Source organism: Danio aesculapii, chromosome 1 (genome assembly GCF_903798145.1).
Source record: "Danio aesculapii chromosome 1, fDanAes4.1, whole genome shotgun sequence".
Taxonomy (NCBI): domain Eukaryota; kingdom Metazoa; phylum Chordata; class Actinopteri; order Cypriniformes; family Danionidae; genus Danio; species Danio aesculapii.
Window position 1 is genome coordinate 37,656,965 of NC_079435.1, and position 21,027 is coordinate 37,677,991.

General features: G+C 40.4%; 2 protein-coding genes across 2 annotated transcripts in view; one reads left to right on the forward strand and one right to left on the reverse strand.

The window, feature by feature from the left end:
- Positions 1–1,544: 1,544 nt before the first annotated feature.
- pds5a (PDS5 cohesin associated factor A) overlaps positions 1,545–21,027 on the forward strand; it is a 36,646-nt gene continuing 17,163 nt past the window's right edge. Inside the window, exons 1-2 of the mRNA XM_056459848.1 lie at positions 1,545–1,678; positions 2,405–2,566. Of these exons, the coding sequence (XP_056315823.1) occupies positions 2,441–2,566 (126 nt within the window). The 5' untranslated portion in view covers positions 1,545–1,678; positions 2,405–2,440. The remainder of the gene's footprint in view (positions 1,679–2,404; positions 2,567–21,027) is intronic.
- Positions 7,962–18,013, reverse strand: LOC130230685 (uncharacterized). The gene is made up of 2 exons (XM_056459825.1): positions 17,419–18,013; positions 7,962–11,159 (listed from the first exon to the last, which is right to left on the reverse strand). The coding sequence occupies exon 2, from the start codon at positions 10,702–10,704 to the stop codon at positions 8,635–8,637; it is 2,070 nt and encodes a 689-aa protein (XP_056315800.1). The 5' UTR covers positions 10,705–11,159; positions 17,419–18,013; the 3' UTR covers positions 7,962–8,634.

A 21,027-nucleotide genomic window follows, 5' to 3' on the forward strand; every position in this document is an offset into this window, starting at 1 on the left:
ACACTGCATCGCCTCTAGTGGATGGAAACAGAACGACACCAATTTTGTCATGGTCGACCCAAGAGAAAATCTAGGAAAAACTGCTTTTGCGGAGAATGTTGATCAATCAATCAATCAATCAATCAATCAATCAATCAATCAATCAATCAATCAATCAATCAATCAATCAATCAGTCAGTCAGTCAGTCAGTCAGTCAGTCAGTCTGTCTGTCTGTCTGTCATGTGAACGAAAATTTGCAAAGAATAAAAAACACTTTAACCCTTTGACTGCCGCTCTACCAAACGGTTGGCCATGTTTTGACTGTTTTAAATAATGACTGTTAAAGTAATTTAAAGAATAACTGTTTTAAGTAATGATTTACACTACACCATTATTGTTGGTTTACAAAAAAAAAATCTAACAAACACATCCTGTTGCACTACTACACTTGATTTTGGTTTTATTGTAAAATGAGAATCTGAAATATTTTATGGCATACTTTACAAATAATAAAGGTGATTTAGTATTTAAAAATATTTTTATTTTATATAAATTAGTCTTACACTTCATATTTTCAGATTTTTATGTATTAATTCCGGTACTCTTACCATAAACCGACATATCAGCCATTTGGTAGAGCTTGATATTTTAGAAATGCGACATTAGGCGTTAGGAAAAGCAATCCAAACATGTTTTTTTCTTGGTGAGGTAGTTAAAGGGTTAATGCAGTTAGTGAAAGAGATAACAATTTCATAAAATAAAATAATTTAAAAAATGTATAATGCAATAAAATGTAATTAAGTAATCTACTGTTTCATTAAGATAATCAAAAAGGATACATTTGTAAAAGGATTAAACAAAACTGCCTCAAAAAATCTATTATAGTAATTATAAAATATTTTAAATGCTATTCAGTTAGCAAAAAATAGAATTCTTAGTAAAATTAATAAACATTATTTAATAAAACAAATGTTTATTTGATGTATATTAATTATTTATTAAGTAGATAAATGCTAAAATGAAAAAATTCAGAACAGTAGATAAAATAACGTTATTATTTCAACAAGAAGGTTGCTGGTTCGAGCCTTGGCTGGGTTGGCGTTTCTGTGTGGAGTTTGCATGTTCTCTTTGCATTCGCGTGGGTTTCCTCCCTGTGCTCCGGCTTCTCTCTCAAGTCCAAAGACATGTACAGGTGAATTGGGTGAGCTAAATTGTCCATTGTGTATTTGTGTAGATATGTGTGTGGATAAGTTTCCCAGAGATGGGTTGCAGCTGGAAGGGCATCTGCTGCATATAACATGTACTGGATAAGTTGGTGGTTCATTCCGCTGTGGCGACCCCAGATTAATAAAGGGACTAGAATAATTACAGTATTTGTATTGGTGTTTTTGATGGTGTTTGCAAGGCAAGGCAATTGTATGGGCACTCCTTCTTTGATAGTTACGGTAAATCAAGTTCAGTGCCGTTTGTTGACATTTTGAGGTGTTTCTTTTCTTAGGTGTTTGGTAACGTTTCTCTCTCTGTCCGCTGCAATACCGACTGTCAACCAAAGGGGTCGCTGCGGCTCTACTTTCCACGCGTGGACGCTCACACAGCGCTGTATGAAAGAGACGGAGCTTTGTGCCCGAAACTAAAAAAAACACACCCAAACCAGAACCCGAACCGACTCATGAATTAAAACAACGACTTGTCTGTGAGGTAATGACCAGAAAATGGTTTTCAGGAGGTTGTAAGACGGAGATGCTGATGGGAGTTTAATTCACACAGTTTGTGTGGGATGATCAAGTTGGTGGTCGCTGTTTGCCTCGCTGAGTGAACTTATACAGAGAAAACAAGTAAACAATTCCGATTTCTTACCGTCTAAAGTTAGGTTAAGGGCCGAAATGGAGTAGTGTTGAGTGAGAGATGTGGAATAAATGCTTTTTGGGTAAAGGGAGCTGGAGGGTTGTGATTTTAATAGGATATGTGAGTGTTGGCTGGATGTTTGTTGAATAGTTTGAGGCCTGGAGCTGGCGGCTAGGCCATTAGCCGATCAAAGAGATTTTTTTTACCCTCTGAGGTGTTTTTTAGCGATATGGGTTTAGCTAGGTATTGCGGTAATGTGTAACGTGAACAATATGTGGGGACCCTTGTCATGAGAGATTAAATGCCAATGTAGTAATGTGTTTTAGATTAAAAGCGCGGTAGCGGAGCGGGTCTCGTTAGCTCTGCTGCTAGTATTGCGTTTAGCTTCATTAGCCTTGTGGTTTTATTTAAGATTTTCCTTAAAACTGTCGATTGTAAGACTTCTGTGTTATTCCACATTTTTAAAGGGGTTAAATACGCGCCCAGAGAGCTGAAGGCTGACGTACATAAGGTGTTTTTTAGCGTTTTTGTGGTGGTGTGGCGGGTTTGTATGCTGAACTTTAGTGTTGTTGCCTATAGAGGCCAGTAGAGGATCGTCTGTCTGTCTGGAGAAGGATGATGGAGTTCCCGCAGCAGCCTCAGCAGCAAAGACCGGCGGGGGACGGAAAGATCACCTACCCACTTGGTGTCAAAGAGATCACTGATAAAATCAGCAACGATGAAGTCGTCAAACGACTCAAGGTAAGAGCCAAAGTGGTGATCAATGAAGTCGATGCAATTATTTTCAATACGTTACTAACAGTTAATTAAAACTGGATGTCATGTTTGAACCATTTGTCAGTACTTTATGCAATGTCCCACTACTGAAATTGTTTGTATTGGATGCTGTCTGCCTATGATACTCTGTCACTCTGTGCTGGTTATGAACTATGAGTCCAGTTTAGTTCTAGTCGAGGTGCACTTTTACATCTGTAAGTAGGGGTGGACAATATGGGATATTTATTAGTATATCATTATTATATTCATATTTCAAACACACAGTCTTAGGTGTTTTAATCCCCAGGTACAGTTGGTGTATTTAGCAGTGGCGTTTAATAGTTTACAGTTTTCCTCATTTGCTTTGGTACATTCATTCAATTTTGTTCCAGCTTAGTCCCTTTGCTATTCTGGTGTCGCCACAGCGGAATGAACTGCCAACTTATTCAGCATATGTTTTACACAGCGGATGCCTTTCCAGCTGCAACCCATCACTGGAAAACACTCATTCACTCATTCACACACATACACTGCGGACAATATTTAGCTTACTCAAGTCACCTGTAGCGCATGACTTCGGACTGTGGGGGAAACCGGAGCACCCGGAGGAAACCCACGCGAACACAGGGAGAACATGCAAACTCCACACAGAAATTTCAACTGACCCAGCTGAGGCTCAAATCAGCGACCTTCTTGCTATGAGGCGATTGTACTATATGCGCCACCATGACGCCTGCTTTGGTACATTCTCAAATCAGAATTGATATTAGCAAAAAAGTGCATTTCTCAAAACAATACATAGAAATATCAAAACACCATGGATTACCTGCAAAAGGTTAGCCGCGTGCTAACCACTAGGCCATTGCGCTGACACTAATGATTATTTTAATAAGCGATTAATCTGTCTATTTTTTTTCAATGAATCAGGAATAAAAGGAAAGGCATTCATTTCCAACCCTTTATTCAAAAACAGAACTAAAATCTTTAGAAAGTGCACAAACATGTCCTTGAACATGTGCTCTTATTATAATAATAAAATTAAAAAAAACTTAGTATTTTTGTCCTGTTTTCAATCCAAATATCTAAAAACAAAAATCTTAAATCAAGATACATACTAGATGCATGAAATAGCATAGAAATTGTCTTGTTTTCTGAAAAAACACCTAAATGAAGTGATTGTTCGCTTAAAACAAGCTAAATTATTTGACAATGGGGTAAGAAAAAAAAATCTTAATGAGATATAATCTCAGACAGACGTTTTAAGCATCACTTCAATTTCTTTTGCCATTTTTCTGGTCTAGTCTTGATTTAAGATTTTTTTAGCTATTTGGACTGGAAACGAGATGAAATTACAAAGTAAAGCTTTTTTGCAGTGTAGCTATACATGGCAACAGATAGAAAAATGAATGGTCCATAAAAGGCGAGTGAATAAAAATGTGTCTTTAGTCTTTAGTTTTTATAGAAAAGTGCAAAGTAACTATACCACCGCCGCTTAACTTCTGTTATTAACCCGTTCACTGGTTCACCGTTTAAAAGATTCTATCTGGCCCTGGCAGTGAGTTTTGTTAGGCGATCATTATTTTAGGGTAAAGTCTAGATCGGATATGCGATCAGCCGGAAGTGCGATATGCACGTTAATATAGCAGCATTTTTTTTTATGACACTGTACATCAATAATTAATTTTTTTACAGTACTGTGACGGTTGGGTTTAGGGTTGGGGTGGGGGTAGGCGTTAAAAATTACAATAAATGTGAAATTTCATAAATAATAGAAATAAATCTCTTAAACTTCCGGCTGCATCTATATCCAGTCTAGCAACAACCTTATTTTAGAACATTCACCCTTAATGTTTCCTTGGCGACGCACCATGTTTGTCACGTGACACATCGCAGCCACAATAACGCTGTATGTCAGATGTATCCCTTTTATTATGCCTTTCCTTTTTGATACAAAATATTCACACACTGCCATCAACTACCTGATATTCCAATTCACCATAACGTGTGAGTGTTTGTTGTTGTTGTTGTTGTTTAAAAGACAGTATAAATGATCTTGATCGTGATCTATAATGTGAGATGGACATCGCCATGTTTACTTACCATGTTTTACTCCTTCATAAAAGCAAAACACGCAGGGTTCAGCACGTAAATTCACCAGTTACTCCCAAAATGCATGCAAGCAAGTGGCTGGCCAGCTGGGAGAGGAATAGATTGAACTTTGTTACTTTCACTACATGTATCTAGTATGAATAATACACATCGGCAAATTATATTTGAACGGATTGTTAGACTTCCATAGACTTTCTTGGGTTTTTTATGAACTCTAAATGAGAACTCTAAAATGTTTTACTAGTACTTGTGTGTATTTACATGCCTAAACATAAAAATAAGCATTTGGTGGTCAAAAAAACTGCAGAATTGGGATAATATGACACATCTTTCTCTGGCTCAGCGCAAGCCAACGCACCAAAGCTCAGTTTGACTTTTTCAAGCTGGATAACTAGTAAACACCAGCACCAGGGACATTACATTCCTCACGTCAAAACGGAACAAAAGTAGGATTCCAGCTCAGGACTGCTGTCACAGTGGGTGTGAGGGGCACTTCTGCTTCTCTCAGATTAATGTTGAAAGGGATTTTAATGATAAAGTGTGCTGTTTCTAAATACAATTTCTCAAATTATTTGTCTTTTTTAAAGTGAAATACTGAGTTGGCAATCATTTAGGTAAGGACAGTCTAATAGGCTAGGTTGGATTTGATTGATGTTTAAGTTTGCAGCTGTACTGTGGTTGAAGATGTGGTTAAATATTTTGCTGAAGATTTAAGTTTTTATAATTAGTCGTAGTTGTCAGTGTTTTTGGTAATAGCTTGTAGAGTTAAGCAGGCATAAACTCCTTTTGGTGATGGTTGTGAGTATATGCATTAGCTATAAAACTTAAGAAATTAGATACACATTTTATGATCAAAGACTCATTTATAAGCCTGTGATGAGTTTTTCTATGCAGGTCTAGGTATTTTTATTTATTTATTTTTGAAAAATATATTGCAGTTAATTTTTTTGTTGTTAAAAGTATACTGTATGATTGTGGCATGTTAAAAGTTAAATGTAAGTTTTTGACTCTCATACTGCATAAAAATTCCCAAAAATATGTTTGCACGTACATGCTAAGTGACCATACGTTTTTGTTTGAAAAAGTCTGTTATTCTCATATGAAAATGTGTGTTCCCTCCAGTGGCTGCATCATTGTACCTCTACAGGACAGCAGCAGTTCAGTATATGGACATGGGTGTACAGTGAGCCTCAAAACTAGGGCTGCACGATTAATCGAGATGCTTAAAAGCGGTCGCACAAGTCTTTATAGGAACATGAACACCTTGAAATAGTGTTAAAAGTGTCACATACTGTATTTATGAGGTGTCACCCAGAAATGTCATTTCTGTCTTCTTGTAACGTATTCGCGGCCGCGAAATCGCATGTGAGCTGACCGCGAGGCTGTTTGTTTACTGCTGAGAATGAGCGCGGGTGCACAACAATGACGGCTACTTTAGTGAACAGAACCTGCGTAGGCTGTGAATACCAGGTAGTAAAATGTAAATAACGTTCAGTTTGTTGCACAGAGCGATCGTTTGAAAAAAATGTTTTCCTTTGTCAGTATAGCTACTATAGCTTATATAATGTTGAATATAATGCAAGAAGAAATCTGATAATGACAAATGTCTGATTTTACCAGTGAAAACAAATGGTCTAATAATGTTGTCAATGACAAATGACAAGCACATATCTCAAACATAATAAATCAACTTTAGAATTATGAATAGTTGTATTCAGATGTCATCATTTTACTGTGAATTAACAAACAGGACATATTGAAAGTGTTTAAGTCCACCATAATGACTGTACAAAATTTAGCATTTTAAGCAAGAGTAGACCTACACATAGGCCTAATATTATTAGTGTTGTTTTACCATATCGTCACCTTAGAACAGGGGTCACCAAACTTGTTCCTGGAGGGCTGGTGTCCTGCAGATTTTAGCTCCAACCCTAATCAAACACAGCTGAACAAGCTATTCATGGTCCTACTAGGTATACTTGAAACACCCAGGCAGGTGTGTTGAGGCAAGTTGGAGCTAAACCCTGCAGGGACACCGGAATTGGTAACCCCTGCCTTAGAAGGTTCTATCTAACATTTGTCAAAATTGCGTTATTGACGCATTCTTATTAAATGACAAATTATTTACAATATAAAAAAAATTATGTTTTTTATAAATTGTTTACACTTTAAGACTTAAAAAAAATGTTACTTACATACCGTTTGCTATATGGATTGCAAAAACATTGAAGCTCAATATCTTAGCTGGAATCCTAGAGGAAACGCTAAGTATTCACAGCCTTTGCCGTGAAGCTCTAAATTGAGCTCAGGTACGTTCTGTCACCACTGATCATTCTTGAAATGTTTCAGCAGCTTAATTGGAGTTCACCTGTGGTAAATTCAGTTGATTGGACATGATTTGAAAAGGCATACACCTGTCTATATAAGGTCCCAGGGTTGATAGTGCATATCAAAGCACAAACTAAGCATGAAGACAAAGGAATTGTCTGTAGACCTCCGAGACAGGATTGTTTTGAGGCACAGGGCTGGGGAAGGTTACAGGAAAGTTTCTGCTGCTCTGAAAGTTGCAATGAGCACAGTGGCCTCCATCATCCTTAAGTAAACGGTGTTTGGAACCACCAGGACTCTTCCTAAAGCTGACTGGCCATCTAAGCTGAGTGATCAGGGGAGAAGGGCCTTAGTCAAGGAAGTAATCAATAACCTGATGATCACTCTGTCTGAGCTCCAGCATTCTTCTGTGGAGAGAGGAGAACCTTACAGAAGGACAACCATCTGTGCAGCAATCCACCACTGTGCAGTGTAGTGGCAATTTTTCTTTAATGAGGCGTTCTCTGTGGTAAAAAAGACAAAGTCTTACCCAGGGTGTCTTTTAAAGTTTTATTCTTTGCAAAGAAGGTCACAATCATACAGCAACGACAGTTTCTGCAGAGTGAGACACTGAAACAGAGTGCTCGCTCGTTTTTATCTGGTTTCTCCCCTGTACTGCTTACAAGGTCACTACAGTCATGCGCTAGGCACATGCATCATGGATTATAGTTATCTTTCCCCTGTATTGGATTCTTGTTTACTGCTTTAGGTTTGTCTTTTAATCAGGCCATATCATGTTTACGTTAGGTGTCTCAACCTTTCTGACCCATGCCCCTAACAAAACAAGGAGACAAACAACATTACACAATAGAAGTGTAAGATGAAAAACACAGAGTAGTCATGCACAGTAAAAGGAGCAATGTAGAAAATGCATTCACATCTAAAAGATGAATATAAAATGAATTTCCATTACAATTCCTCTCTTTTTATCATTCATTGATAACACAACACTAAATTCATTTTCTGTTAGTTTCTAAAATCATACTGGTTATAATCATGTTGTTAATCATTTAACAGGTTTCTGCACACATCATATACACTAGAGATGTTCATACAGTCTTCTTAATATAGTTTCCCCATTAAGATCTACTTTCCAAAACATCCCTCTTCCCTGGAGCCGGGCTAAACGAATAATCACTGTTATTGCGCTCCTGACCGAAATCAGACCCTCAGTCACCCACAGAGGTTCAAATCACAGAATTTGCCTGTTAATTTTACATTATTATTGTTTCATACACATAATAAATTCTGCAAAACATTTCTTCAATCAGTTAAAATTCACTAATACTCTACATCATTAATTCATCATTAATAACATTTACAACATATGAACACGTTGTTGTTACTGTACTCTTAAACATACATCACATTTACACTCTTCTCTCGATTTTCATGTAAATGATCACTCTTTTAAGATTTGCTACAGAACATACCAACTCATGCAGTTTTGCTGTTTTTGTTTGGATAGACCCAAAATTCATATAAGCAAGCAAATAGTAATTTCATTCTCAAATGTCAGTTTTGTTAATTTCTGCAATTAAGTAACAGCCGTCACCTAATTTTCATTCTCAAACTGTTTACGGTTTTTCCATAGTCACATAGCTGTCGCTATCATTAGAGTCATAGTCAAAATCATCACCCATGTCAATGTTCATACCACCTTCATTAACATCCATCCTTATCATCTGATGTGATGTTGATGCTGTAACAAGTCTGCTTACTGACCATGATACGAATCTAAATATACATGGCAAGCAACATAATATCACTAGACCTATCCCCAGTACAGGTGCAACTACAGTACAGGCCCAATAGATCCAGTCTCCCCATTTGAATGACAACCAGTCTAGCCATGAACTGTTAGCTCTTTTAGGCACTTGTACGGCCATTCTCATATGAGCCACGATGTCAGTAATGTTTTGGCTGTAATCAGGTAAGCTGAAGCAACAGGACACGCCCACCAATTTACATAGTCCTCCCCGTTCCGCTGTTAGTATATCTAACGCCATTCGGTTTTGGATTACGGCATCTCTTATTTGTTTCATCTCGTCATTGATCAAAGTCAGAGCAGTCTCAGTCTTATTTGCAATTACCAAGACTGACCATGCCAATCCGTTAATTTTGTTTATGCTCACGGCTGTACCCCCTCCCAAAAACACTGACCACCCAACATTAGCCCCTATTGATGTCCAAGGATCGAATAACACATATCCGTTATATCTGTCAGGCATTTCACCAGGTAAAATACTAACACCTCTCCTATGTCTTCCCCCTTCGTTTTTATCATTGCTTGGAAGATAAACTGAAGTACCCACATTCATTAAAGCAGGATAGCAGCATCCCGACCACCCCCCTGTTGGTAGTGAGTGAAATGCTCTATCTCCACACACCCATATTGCTGCTGGTGAGGTGTCACTTGGACTGCCAAATGGACACCTAAAGTACCTTCTTACGCCTTTGATTAACGCTGTGCAGTTGTACGGTGGTTTGTCCACTGTCTCTATCTGCAATCTGCAGTCAGACCAACCCGTTATTGCCACATTCGTTCGTGAAGGATGACACACACACACATCTCCTCGTGCGTGCACAACTCGAAGGGGTGGCAACACTATTCCAGATCTTTCATTCATCCGTGATGCTTCACAATTCGGATCAGACGTTGCTCTTGGAACTAGGCCATTGTCAATGTCCCTGCCGGCCTCCAAGACTCTTGTCATTTGAAGTGGTATCAGGCACTTAGTGTCATTCCATGCTGTCACCGCTAGAGGGGCTGCTCTCCATGAGTGGGACATCTGCAAACACATCCAACAGCTTGTGTTGATCTCCAGCTCCCTCTTCTGTAACACAACCAAAGTGCACGCTTTGTTTCCCTGACATTGAGACATAGCTGTTTTTACTGGCTCGTTCAGCCCCTTTCCTCCGTCTTCGCCATAGCTCCCCATCCAGGCCTTCTCTGTCTCGGTTGCTGGTTCAACCATCGGACCCACAACCGCTTTGACTGGGTGTGGAACCGGTTTCTTTACAACAACTTTAAAAGTCTCATACCAGTCGGTTCCCTGAACATCAATACCACAGTAGTATGTGCCTGCGTCGGACATTTTTACTCTCTCCATCAGAACCGTCATCCCATCCTTGTTGTTTCCCCGTCTATTCCTCTTCTTTACTTCAAATCGGTCATCCGTTCCATATATGGCCGGGTTGCTGTAGGCTTTCACATCCTTCCACTTGCATGAGTCTTTGCAGAAGTAGACTTCGCCGTACTCAGCTTTGCTTGTGCCTTCATACTCTGGTCTAGCACAATAGGGACAGTTGTGCAGGTACGGGTTACAGGAAAATTCTACCGTTGTCCCTTCAGTCACCGTCACCACTTCCTCTTCTTCGCGGTAGACCGGTATGGCGATCGTCACCTTTAATGCTCTCTTTGCCCGTAGGTTTTTGGAATGGTTGGCTTGTGGTGATGTCATCCCAGTTTCCGTACAGTTCCCTGTGCAGACGTTAGGCTCTGTTCTATATTCAATTGCCAGTTCCAGAGCAAGGAAAATGATGCAACATAATGTCAATGATGTTACCATCAGCCACAGCATGGTTGGTTTCGGCCCACACACTCCAGGCACTCGAACTGGATACCAACGAATCTTTCCGTCCATCTTCAGGTTTGAGGGTTGATGTTGACAGCTTATTCACCTCTCTTTTGGTCACCTTCTCGTTCGTTGCTCTGTGCCTGTGTTGGCTTTGAACTCAGAAGTTACTGTCTCACACACATATCTTGACTTATGTTGTTGTTTCTCCGCAGCTGTGTCCTTGCTTCACTCAGATAACAGCCTGCTGTTTTCTCTCAGACAGTTTCAGAGCCTCCCTTTCTCACACATTCCTTAACTGTTTCCTCTTCAGGTGATGGGATCTTCCTGCAGTGTCCAGCATGCACCCACGTTGCCCGCTCTGCGACCTTCACCGCTGTTTCCGTGGTCAGTAGCACTTGGAATGGACCCAACCAACGCTTCGCTCTCCAGCTCTTTCTCCTTAGATCTCGAATTACCACGAAATCGCCAGGCCTCAAACTGTGCAGTGGTTTCTCTGCAGCCTTCCCCTGTGCGGCCTTTACCTGCACACAAACATCAGACAACACATGAGACATTTCTTTACAATAATTCAACATTTCATTCTCACACACATCTGTTGAGGGCAGCTGCTGTTTTCCCCCATTCACTCCTACATGCGGTGGTTTGCCAAAGAGAATTTCAAACGGGCTCAAATTCATTTTTGGTCTTTTTCTCATTCTCATATACATCAGGACGATAGGTAGGGCTTGAACCCATGTAAGTCCTGTGTCTTCACAACATTTTGCCAATTTGTTTTTCAGTGTACCATTTTCTCTTTCAACCGCTCCACCTGAAGCTGGATGGTAACTGCAATGTGTTCTCAAATCAATCCCCAGATATTGACCCACTTGTTTGATTGCTTCATTAACAAAATGAGTACCATTGTCTGAGCTTATTTTTTGTGGAATTCCCCATCTCGGTACAATTTCAGTCAGTAACGCTTTTGCTACTGCTGCCGAATCTTGTTTTGAGGTCGGAAAAACTTCAACCCATTTTGACCACATGTCAACCATCACCAAACAGTACCTCTTCCCATTACATGGGGACAATTCAATGAAATCCATCATCAAATATTCAAATGGCCCTTTTGGAGGTGGGTGAGATGTTTGTGGAACCTTTATTGCTCTGGCCACATTATGTGTATTGCAAATTACACATCGTCTACAGAAATTGTCCGCAAATGTGGTGAACCCCTTTGTGAACCACAGTTCTCTCATTTGCGTAACCATTGCTGTCTTTGACGCATGATCTTTACCGTGAATCAATTTCGCATAATGTTGGAAAAAATGTTTTGGTAAACAAGCCTTGCCCTCAGCACACTTCCACACATTATCTTTCATCACGCAGCCAGACTGTCTCCACTTGTTTTTTTCCAGTCCCGTCGCGAACGTTTGCATATCCTGTAAAGAAGAACAGACATCATTGTTATTGTCAGCAGATAGCAAAGTACATTCAGAACTGTCCTCGTCTCGGGACGCCGCGACTTTTGCTGCTGCGTCTGCTCTGGAGTTACCTACAGATACAGAATCTTTGTTGTTAGAGTGCGCTGCGCATTTACAAATGGCCAGTTTGCTAGGTAGTAAAATCGCCTCCAGTAGTGCAGCCACTAAAGGAGCATGGAGTATTGGTCGACCATCAGATTTTAGAAAATTTCTGTGTTTCCACAAAGCCCCAAAATCATGAGCTACCCCAAACGCATATCTTGAATCAGTATAAATTGTGACTTCCTTTTCTGTCATCAATTTACATGCTTCTGTCAACGCCACAAGCTCTGCAGCCTGTGCAGAGTAATGCCCTGGTAATTTCCCAGAGGTCACCACATCGAATTCAGTTGTCACAGCGTAACCAACCTTATTCTGGCCTGTTTGTGGATTTTTAAATGCTGAACCATCCACAAAGAGGACATTTTCACAATTTTCAAGCGGTTCGTCAGAAAGGTCAGGTCGTGGTGTACACACCTGTTCGAGTGCTGTTAAACAACAATGATGCTCCTCCCCATCTTCCTCATTAGGAAGAAGAGTAGCCGCATTCAACCCTGTGCATCGTTTAACAGTCACATTTGGCATATCTAACAGGATGGTGTGATATCGCAGCCAGCGAGCTGTTGACAAATGCGATGTTTTTTGTTCTTGGAGTATCATAGACACTGCATGCGGCACCATCAGTATCAAATCAGAATAACCAACAAAATCTCTTGAAGCCATAACAGCTTTTTCCGCAGCCGCCACTGCTCTTAAGCAACGTGGCAGGCCTGCTGCTACAGGGTCAAGTTTGCTGGAAAAGTAGGCCACAGGTCGCAGCCTACCTCCGTGGTCCTGTAAGAGTAATGACGTCATGAACCCACTCCTTTCATCTACCATCTGAACAAATGGTTTTGTTGGTACTGGTAAGCCCAATGCAGGGGCTTCAGCCATTTGTAATTTCATATTTACAAATGCCTGTTCTGCCTCTGTTGTCCATTCTAGTTTATCAGTGGATTTCATCCCCTTCCCTAACGTTAGGGCTCTCAGGGGTTGTTCCAAAATTGCATAATTTGGAATAAATGTGCGACAGTATGAGCACATTCCCAAAAAGGACAGCATCTGTTTTTTTGTTAGTGGTTTTGGTACATTTTTTTATACCACTCACCCTTTTTTCAGATAGAGATTTGCTGTGTGGAGTAATGACGTGTCCCAAAAATGTTACCTTTTGTTTGACAAACTGTAGTTTTGCTAAACTGACTTTGTGGCCCTCCGCAGCTAAGTGCTTAAGGAGAGTCACAGTGTCATTCACACACGTCTGTTCATTTTCAGCGCATATCAACAGATCATCAACATATTGTAACAAAGCAGTTCCAGCTGTCAGGGTCAAAGGTTCCAAACTTTTTAACAATGCCTCATTGTATAAAGTTGGAGATGCTGTGAAACCCTGACACAAACGTGTAAAGGTGTAGCTTTTGCCATTGAAATTGAATGCAAACCAAAACTGGCTATCTTTGTCCACTGGCACGCTGAAAAATGCATTTGCCAGATCAACCACTGAATAAAATTGTGATTTTTCAGGAATTTGTGACAAAATCGTGTAAGGATTAGGAACTAATGGAGCCCTTTGTTTGACAGCTGCATTTACTGCTTGCAAATCTTGTACAAAACGCCATTCTGTCGGCATTCCTTTATCCCTTATTTTTTTTACAGGAAAAATAGGGGTGCGAACCTCAGAATTGTTGCATGGCACGATAACACCCTGTTCCAGTAAGGCTTTAAATACTGGGGTAATGCCATCAATGGCTTCCTTTTTTAAAGGATATTGTTGTTGGCAAGGTCTGTAATCAGATTTTGCAGTGATTGTCACTGGATCACAACCCTTAATTAGACCCACATCATATTTGCTTTTAGCCCATAATTCATTTGGCACTTCTGCTAAAGCTGGGTGTATGTCTTCTGTGTTAAAGTCAACCGTGCAAGAATTCTTTACACCAAGTTTGTCAATAGCAGTCACAGTTCTTGATACAGCTATTTCATTTTTGCAGTCACACCTAAATGCTTGCAAGTGCTTGCTCCATTCAACCCCTCCTTCTCTGCTCTCCCAGTCTATGGTTTCAACACACAGTTTCACAAACTGGCCTAATTCAGACCAAGACTGATGTTTACTTTTGCAGACTGATAAGTGAGGTACAGCCTGCTCTGACATGAGATAGAGTGAGAGCTGCTTTTCTGACAGAGACACTGAAACTGCACACAAGCTTTCTGTCCAGTACATCTGTTCTAAAACCAAAGTTTCATTTACATCTGTCTCAAACCAAGCTTTTTCAAACTCTTCATCTCTTTCAGTCGCGACATGTGACGTACAATGCAGTTCACCAGGAGACATTATATCAATGTCGAAAGGTTTTACACGTTCTTTAGCCAAATTGCAAATCAAATCAGCCCATTCATTGTCTTCAATGAGCCATTCATAGGCCCACTGTGGTGTTTGTGATTCAACCCGCAAACAACAAAATTCCTCCCCTTCCTCCACTCTCACACCTGAGGAATCTGCCGTTAAAACCAAGTTTAATTTACACAAAATATCCCTTCCAAGGAGAGGAACGGGGCATTTTGGTGAACAAACAAATGCATGGTTGAAAATTTTACCCCCCTCTGTCTCACAGGTCAGCGGAGCTGTAAATCGCTCAACGGCAGTATGACCAGATGCAGACAGAGACTCGTGAAATTTGGTTGTTAAAGGTATTTCACACTGTAGGTCACATGGTCGTATGCAAGATCTGCTAGCCCCACTATCGGCTAGAAACTCAACCAACGTATTCTCAATCAACATAGAATACTTCGGCATATCTAAAAACGCTTCATTATTAAAGAATAATGCCATTATCTCAGAAAAATCATCATTACTACTGCGATCAAAATTACAGTGGGAAATGCAAGCTTTTTCTTCATTGCAGAGAGCTAAAAGTATGTCAGTGTATGTGTATATGTGTGTGTTTTGTGTGTCTGTTAGTAAAAAATGTTCACTTCCCTTTGCTGTGGCTGTTGGCTGCTCGCCCGGACCCTCTCCGCTCTCCCTCTCCCACTTCTCCGCACATCAGTTCGTTGTTGCTGGTCTTCGCCTTTCCGGGCACTCCGCTGACCAGTGTCCTTCAGCATGGCAACGCAGACACTTGGTACAGTCCCTTGTCATATGGTCAGTTGCACCGCAGGCCCTGCAGGTTCCGTCACCCTCTGCCATGTGTGAGGCTCTCCATTTTCTGCCATTTCTCTCATCTCTGGGACCCTTATCGCCTTTGAACTTGCGGTATCTTTGGTTGTCAGGCCTTGATGCTGCTTGTACGAGGGCCATATGTAGCTCCTTTTCTGCCTTCTTCTTGCCTTGCTCTTGTTTCGTTGTCAGCTTGTCTTCAGCATGTTGGGCATAAAGCAAAATATCTGTTAATCGTCCGTTTCTCCAGTTCACACAGATGTCCTTCACTCCTTGACAGATTTCAGGTCTCAGTCCAGCTAGGAAATAGCCACGCAAATGGCATTCCCATGTGTCCGGTTCGCCTGCTCTTACTGCTGGCTCTTTTATTCCGCTGTGTTTCTTGAAAGTATCGTGAAGTCTGTGGTAGAACTCTTGGACAGACTCGTTCTTTCCTTGATGACACGTAGAAAGCAGTGTGGTGTCAACCTGTACTGGAAAGGCAATCTTTATGGCTCTGGTCAGACGTTCGATAGCAGCCACATATGTCGCATTTCTGCCATGTTCCCATTCTGGATGTTCCCGTCGGACGTTATCAGTTGTCAGTTTGTCACTCACTTTCCCCCAGTTCACTGGTCCCATCTTCATCATCATCACTCGTCGAAGTTCGATTGTGGTCGGGCTGAATTCTTTACAGAAGCTCTCTAGTGCCTCGGCAAACTGTTCCCCAGATGCTGCAGGGTCTGGTAAGTGAGCTGTACCTTCTTTCATGTCAGCCACCGTCCAGGATCTGTAGACCATCATTGCTCCTTCCGGTCCAGCCACCTCTACCATCGGCGCTGTGACTTCAAAACTGACCTCCTCACTCTTGACTGAGTCGCTTCTGTTGGTTCTGGTTGATGGTTTAACAGGTCTTCCTTTTGTCCTCCGTCTTTTTCCTGCTTTATTTCCGACCCTTTTGGCTGTGGCTTCCGTGATCGGATCCTCTTCCTCATCCTCTGAGTCTTTTTCGTCTTCTTCACTGCTGGTTGCGGCCACTTGTCTTCCGCTTGCTTGTGGTGGGGGTTGCGGTGGTGCGGTTGGTCTTCTGGGAGGGCAGCAGTCGAGGTCTGGGTCATTTCTTAGGGCTCGCAGCTCAGCCATGGGATAGTGATGATACGGCGGTGGTACATGTGTGGAAACAGATGTATAGAAAGGATTAGTAGTGCTATTTACTTTTTCATTCACACTTTCACATTTTTCATTTGCTTTTTCCTTCACTATATTCCCTTCATTCTTTTCCCTACATGCCAGTTGCTTCTGCAGCATTCTCCTTTGTCTCTTATCTGCTTCTTCTAGCCAACAATCAATAGTGTCTTCGCAGGACACACACACATGTCTTTCACAACAACAACCTGCTCTTCCTTTTTTCTTTTCTATCGACTCTTTCACTGTGCTTAACCTCGTAACACTCAACGTTCCCTCTCTTGGAAAATTGTGGTACCTTATTAATTTCCCTATATCTTTCATGCCTTTTTCTCCATAAAGTCTTTTCATGTTCCAAAACACCGGTGTATCATATTTTCTCACCTTACTTTGAGACTTCCCCATGCTGGCGATAACCCCTCTCTTTGGACTTTTTCGGTACCTATTAATCTGTCGGACGTCTCCAACAGATTTCGACTTTTCACCTAAAGTCGAAAAGTTAAGCTATCCAGCTCTAATTGCGTGCCCCCCAATTTCAACCCCCTTCTAGAAGTAAATCGCACGGCTCCTGATTTCAACCTCCTTCTGGAAGTAAATCGCACAGCCCCTGATTTCAACCTCTTTCTGGAAGTAAATCGCACGGCCCCTGATTTCAACCCCCTCCCGGGAGTAAATCGCAGTTAGCTAGCCAAACGTAAAAAAGGTCTTGATCTTAGTCAGGCGCCAGATCTCACTTGTGAGAAAGGTCTTGATCCTCGCCTGGTGTCAGATCTCACTTGTTTAAATTACGCTGCTATCCCACAGAGACAGATCTACCAGCATGGTGATGGCCCAAATCACAGTGAAAATGTTTTGACTGCCCAATAAAAATGCCAAAATCTACTCGAATCTCATTTAGTAATTAACAAAGAATTTGTCTCTTACCAGAGAGTTCAGATGCCACTTGAGTTCTTTTTCCCAGATGTCAGTGGGGTTCCTCTCCGAGCCCGGCGGTCGGCCCCTCAACCCTCAACCGAGTGGGGCAGGGCTGTGACACGAAGTCTCAGGATGATCAGTCACCGTCCGCAGGGTCCGGAAAAGTTCCTCCAAGACATCCCACTTCTGACACCAAATTGTAGTGGCAATTTTTCTTTAATGAGGCGTTCTCTGTGGTAAAAAAGACAAAGTCTTACCCAGGGTGTCTTTTAAAGTTTTATTCTTTGCAAAGAAGGTCACAATCATACAGCAACGACAGTTTCTGCAGAGTGAGACACTGAAACAGAGTGCTCGCTCGTTTTTATCTGGTTTCTCCCCTGTACTGCTTACAAGGTCACTACAGTCATGCGCTAGGCACATGCATCATGGATTATAGTTATCTTTCCCCTGTATTGGATTCTTGTTTACTGCTTTAGGTTTGTCTTTTAATCAGGCCATATCATGTTTACGTTAGGTGTCTCAACCTTTCTGACCCATGCCCCTAACAAAACAAGGAGACAAACAACATTACACAATAGAAGTGTAAGATGAAAAACACAGAGTAGTCATGCACAGTAAAAGGAGCAATGTAGAAAATGCATTCACATCTAAAAGATGAATATAAAATGAATTTCCATTACAGCAGCAATCAGGCCTGTATGGTAGAGTGGCCAGACGGAAGCCACTCTTTAGTATTGGAATTTGCCACAAGGCATCTGAAGGACTCTCAGACCATAAAAAACTAAATTCTCTGGTCTGATGAGACTAAAATGTATCTCTTTAGAGTGAATGCCTGGCCTTACGTTTGAAGAAAACCAGGCATCGTTCATCACCAGGCTAATACCATCCCTACAGTGAAGCATGGTGGTGGCAGCATCATGTTGTGGGGATGTTTTTCAGCAGCAGGAACTGGAAGACTAGTCAGAATAGAGGGAAAGATCCAGCAGAACAATGACCCAAAGCACACCGCCAAAGTATCAATGGAGTGGCTTCTCAACAACTCTGTGAATGTCCTTGAGTGACCCAGCCAGAGGCCAGACCCAAAGTGAAGCGCTATGAATACTTTCCGGATGCACTGCATGATTATTTATTGAACATCAATTCTGAACAACTGATATTAAAACACACATTACTTAGAATTAACTTTTCTTATCAAAAGAGTGAAAATAAATAACTTGCACTTTTAGAAGCAAAATAAACCTACTTGACCAGAGATCAGATGAGGCTGCAGAAGTATAGACTATTTTCATCCTTGGCTTATTTATTCTTCTGCATCGAGTGATCGCCATGACCCACGATGCATACCTTGTGCGATGTCATGCATTTATACTTCTGCGTACTGTTTGTTTTGCCCTGCAATAACACTTCCAAAACGCTAGCTGGCAGCAGGTTTTTATGTTCTGTCTTGAGTTTCTTCGCGGGGTTTTGCTTTTTCTGAACGCTACCTTAATGAACAAGAAGCTAAAACCAGCTCATTTAGAGGTGGGAACCGGCAGATGTGCAAAAACTTTAATCATAAGGTAAACACAAAACAAAAGTCTCCACATGGAGCTTACTCATATGGACATGACAAGCAGCCGAGTCATCAGGAGATCAGCACTCATAACACAGACTGAAATATAGCTCTGGAAACATTAATATATTCAGGCTATATTTGATAACCCACAATGTTTCCTAGTAAGACAACATTGATAATTTTCCTCCCTTAGTTATTTTTAAATTATAAAAACTTTATATTAAATTTACTATGTATGCAGGACTTTTGTTTTAAAAACAGGAGAGTGGATTGTTTTCTATACATTGCTATGCAACGACTCCATGAGCCATCTGCTCATATCGTTGTAATGACGCAAAATACGTTATACGGATCACAAAATAAATTTGGCTCCACCCCGAAGAGGCCTTCACAGCTAATCACAGTCATTTCTGTTGAGCGTGTAAACACAATGGCCAATCGGTGGTGTTTAAGAGCATCCTCAAGTGTTAGTTGAAAATGGTAATTTTTAAAGTTTCAGTACCGACTGGTACTAAAATTCAGGATCATAACACTATTTTAGAACTAAACTTTAATTCCTTTTTCAAACCCACTTTGTGATTTGCTGAAGAAAATCAGCCTTCTCATTTTCTTTGATCAGTTCTTGACCAGTCCTTTCTTTCATAATGTCTCTGTATTTTGACCTATCCCAACATTCCCGAGCAACTAATAGTCACAAAATTTGGAAGATCTTATCTTCAGCAGGAGCAAGACATGTTGTTTTGCAGGGAAAGTGAAATTGAATTAGCATTACTGCCATTTGTAAACTGCGCTATGTAAATGCACGCAACGTTCCTTATACTGGCTATTGAGCACAAATGTGCAATACCTGCTAAATATTTCATTACTAAGCATTTTTTTTTTTATCGGAAAAAACTGACATATTTGGAAATGCAATCGAATTCTGTCATGCACACATCAGGTTTATTAAACCGCTCCCATTGGATTCTATGTATGCATGGGCAGTGCTCTATGACCATTTATGCACTGTATCTTTTGTAAAATCAAGATAGCAGAATTTTTAATATTCAGAAATTTATATTACTTATAAGCTACCACTGTCATAATAGGAGTTAATAAAATGACAGAGGGATATCTTGACTGAAAAAAATTCAGCCTATTTTATTTGTTGTTGTTGTTGTTTATAGCATCGCCTGAACTTGTCGTGTGTGAGATGAAGAAAATGAAAGCACATCAGCACAGAGGAAAAATCTGATGCTCAAGACATAGTCATTAAAATAATGACTTATGTTAAAAATGTAGCAAGTTAAGAACATGTGTTTGTGACTATAAATCCTAATTTTCAACAGGGCGAAACAAATCACGGCACAGCAGAGGGGCATGAACAAAACATATGTTACACTTCATATAGCCTGTTTTTCCTGAAACAATATATCTATTTGGAATAAATTTTATTTGGTATACTTTATCTTTTAGTGTATTTTTTGTTGGTCAGTTATCTACTAAATAAATAACGACGAATTACATTTGAGGTGAAGCACTTCAAAACATTGTCTGCTGCATACTGAGATCCATGCAAAGCAGGGTTTTTATGCATCCCCAAAATGCAATGTCAAAAAATATATATATATTATTTAAACTATATCAAATTAAATCACAACCTGTATTTTACCATTTGTTTTGGCTTTAATGAATTATTCAACATTATTAATAACTTGTCAAAGTGTTTTTGATTTTACTGATCTCAGTGAAAAGTTTCCTGTGTAGGCCTGTATTAATAAAAAGTATTATTAAAGCCGTGGCTGCAGCAAGTCAGCAATACTGTCTAAAATGAAACAATTACTCTTATTAGAAAACAATAAACACAATTATTCCAAGCACAGCGTTGCGTTTGATTTTAGCAAATATAATAGTGAAGTATGCACTGCTTTTCTGTGTTGTTTGATTTTGGTGCATTAACCCTCGTGTTGTGTTTACATCCTGCCCCTTACTTTAGTGTTCCTGGTCAAAATTGACCGGTCTGTTTTAACTGCTCTTATACTAGCACAAAAATAATTTTTCTCCACCAAATTTTTATTCAACAT

What these genes read in the sequence shown, in the direction of transcription:
- LOC130230685 (XM_056459825.1), bottom strand. Translation starts at nt 10,704, where the DNA reads ATGGACGGAAAGATTCGTTGGTATCCAGTTCGAGTGCCTGGAGTGTGT.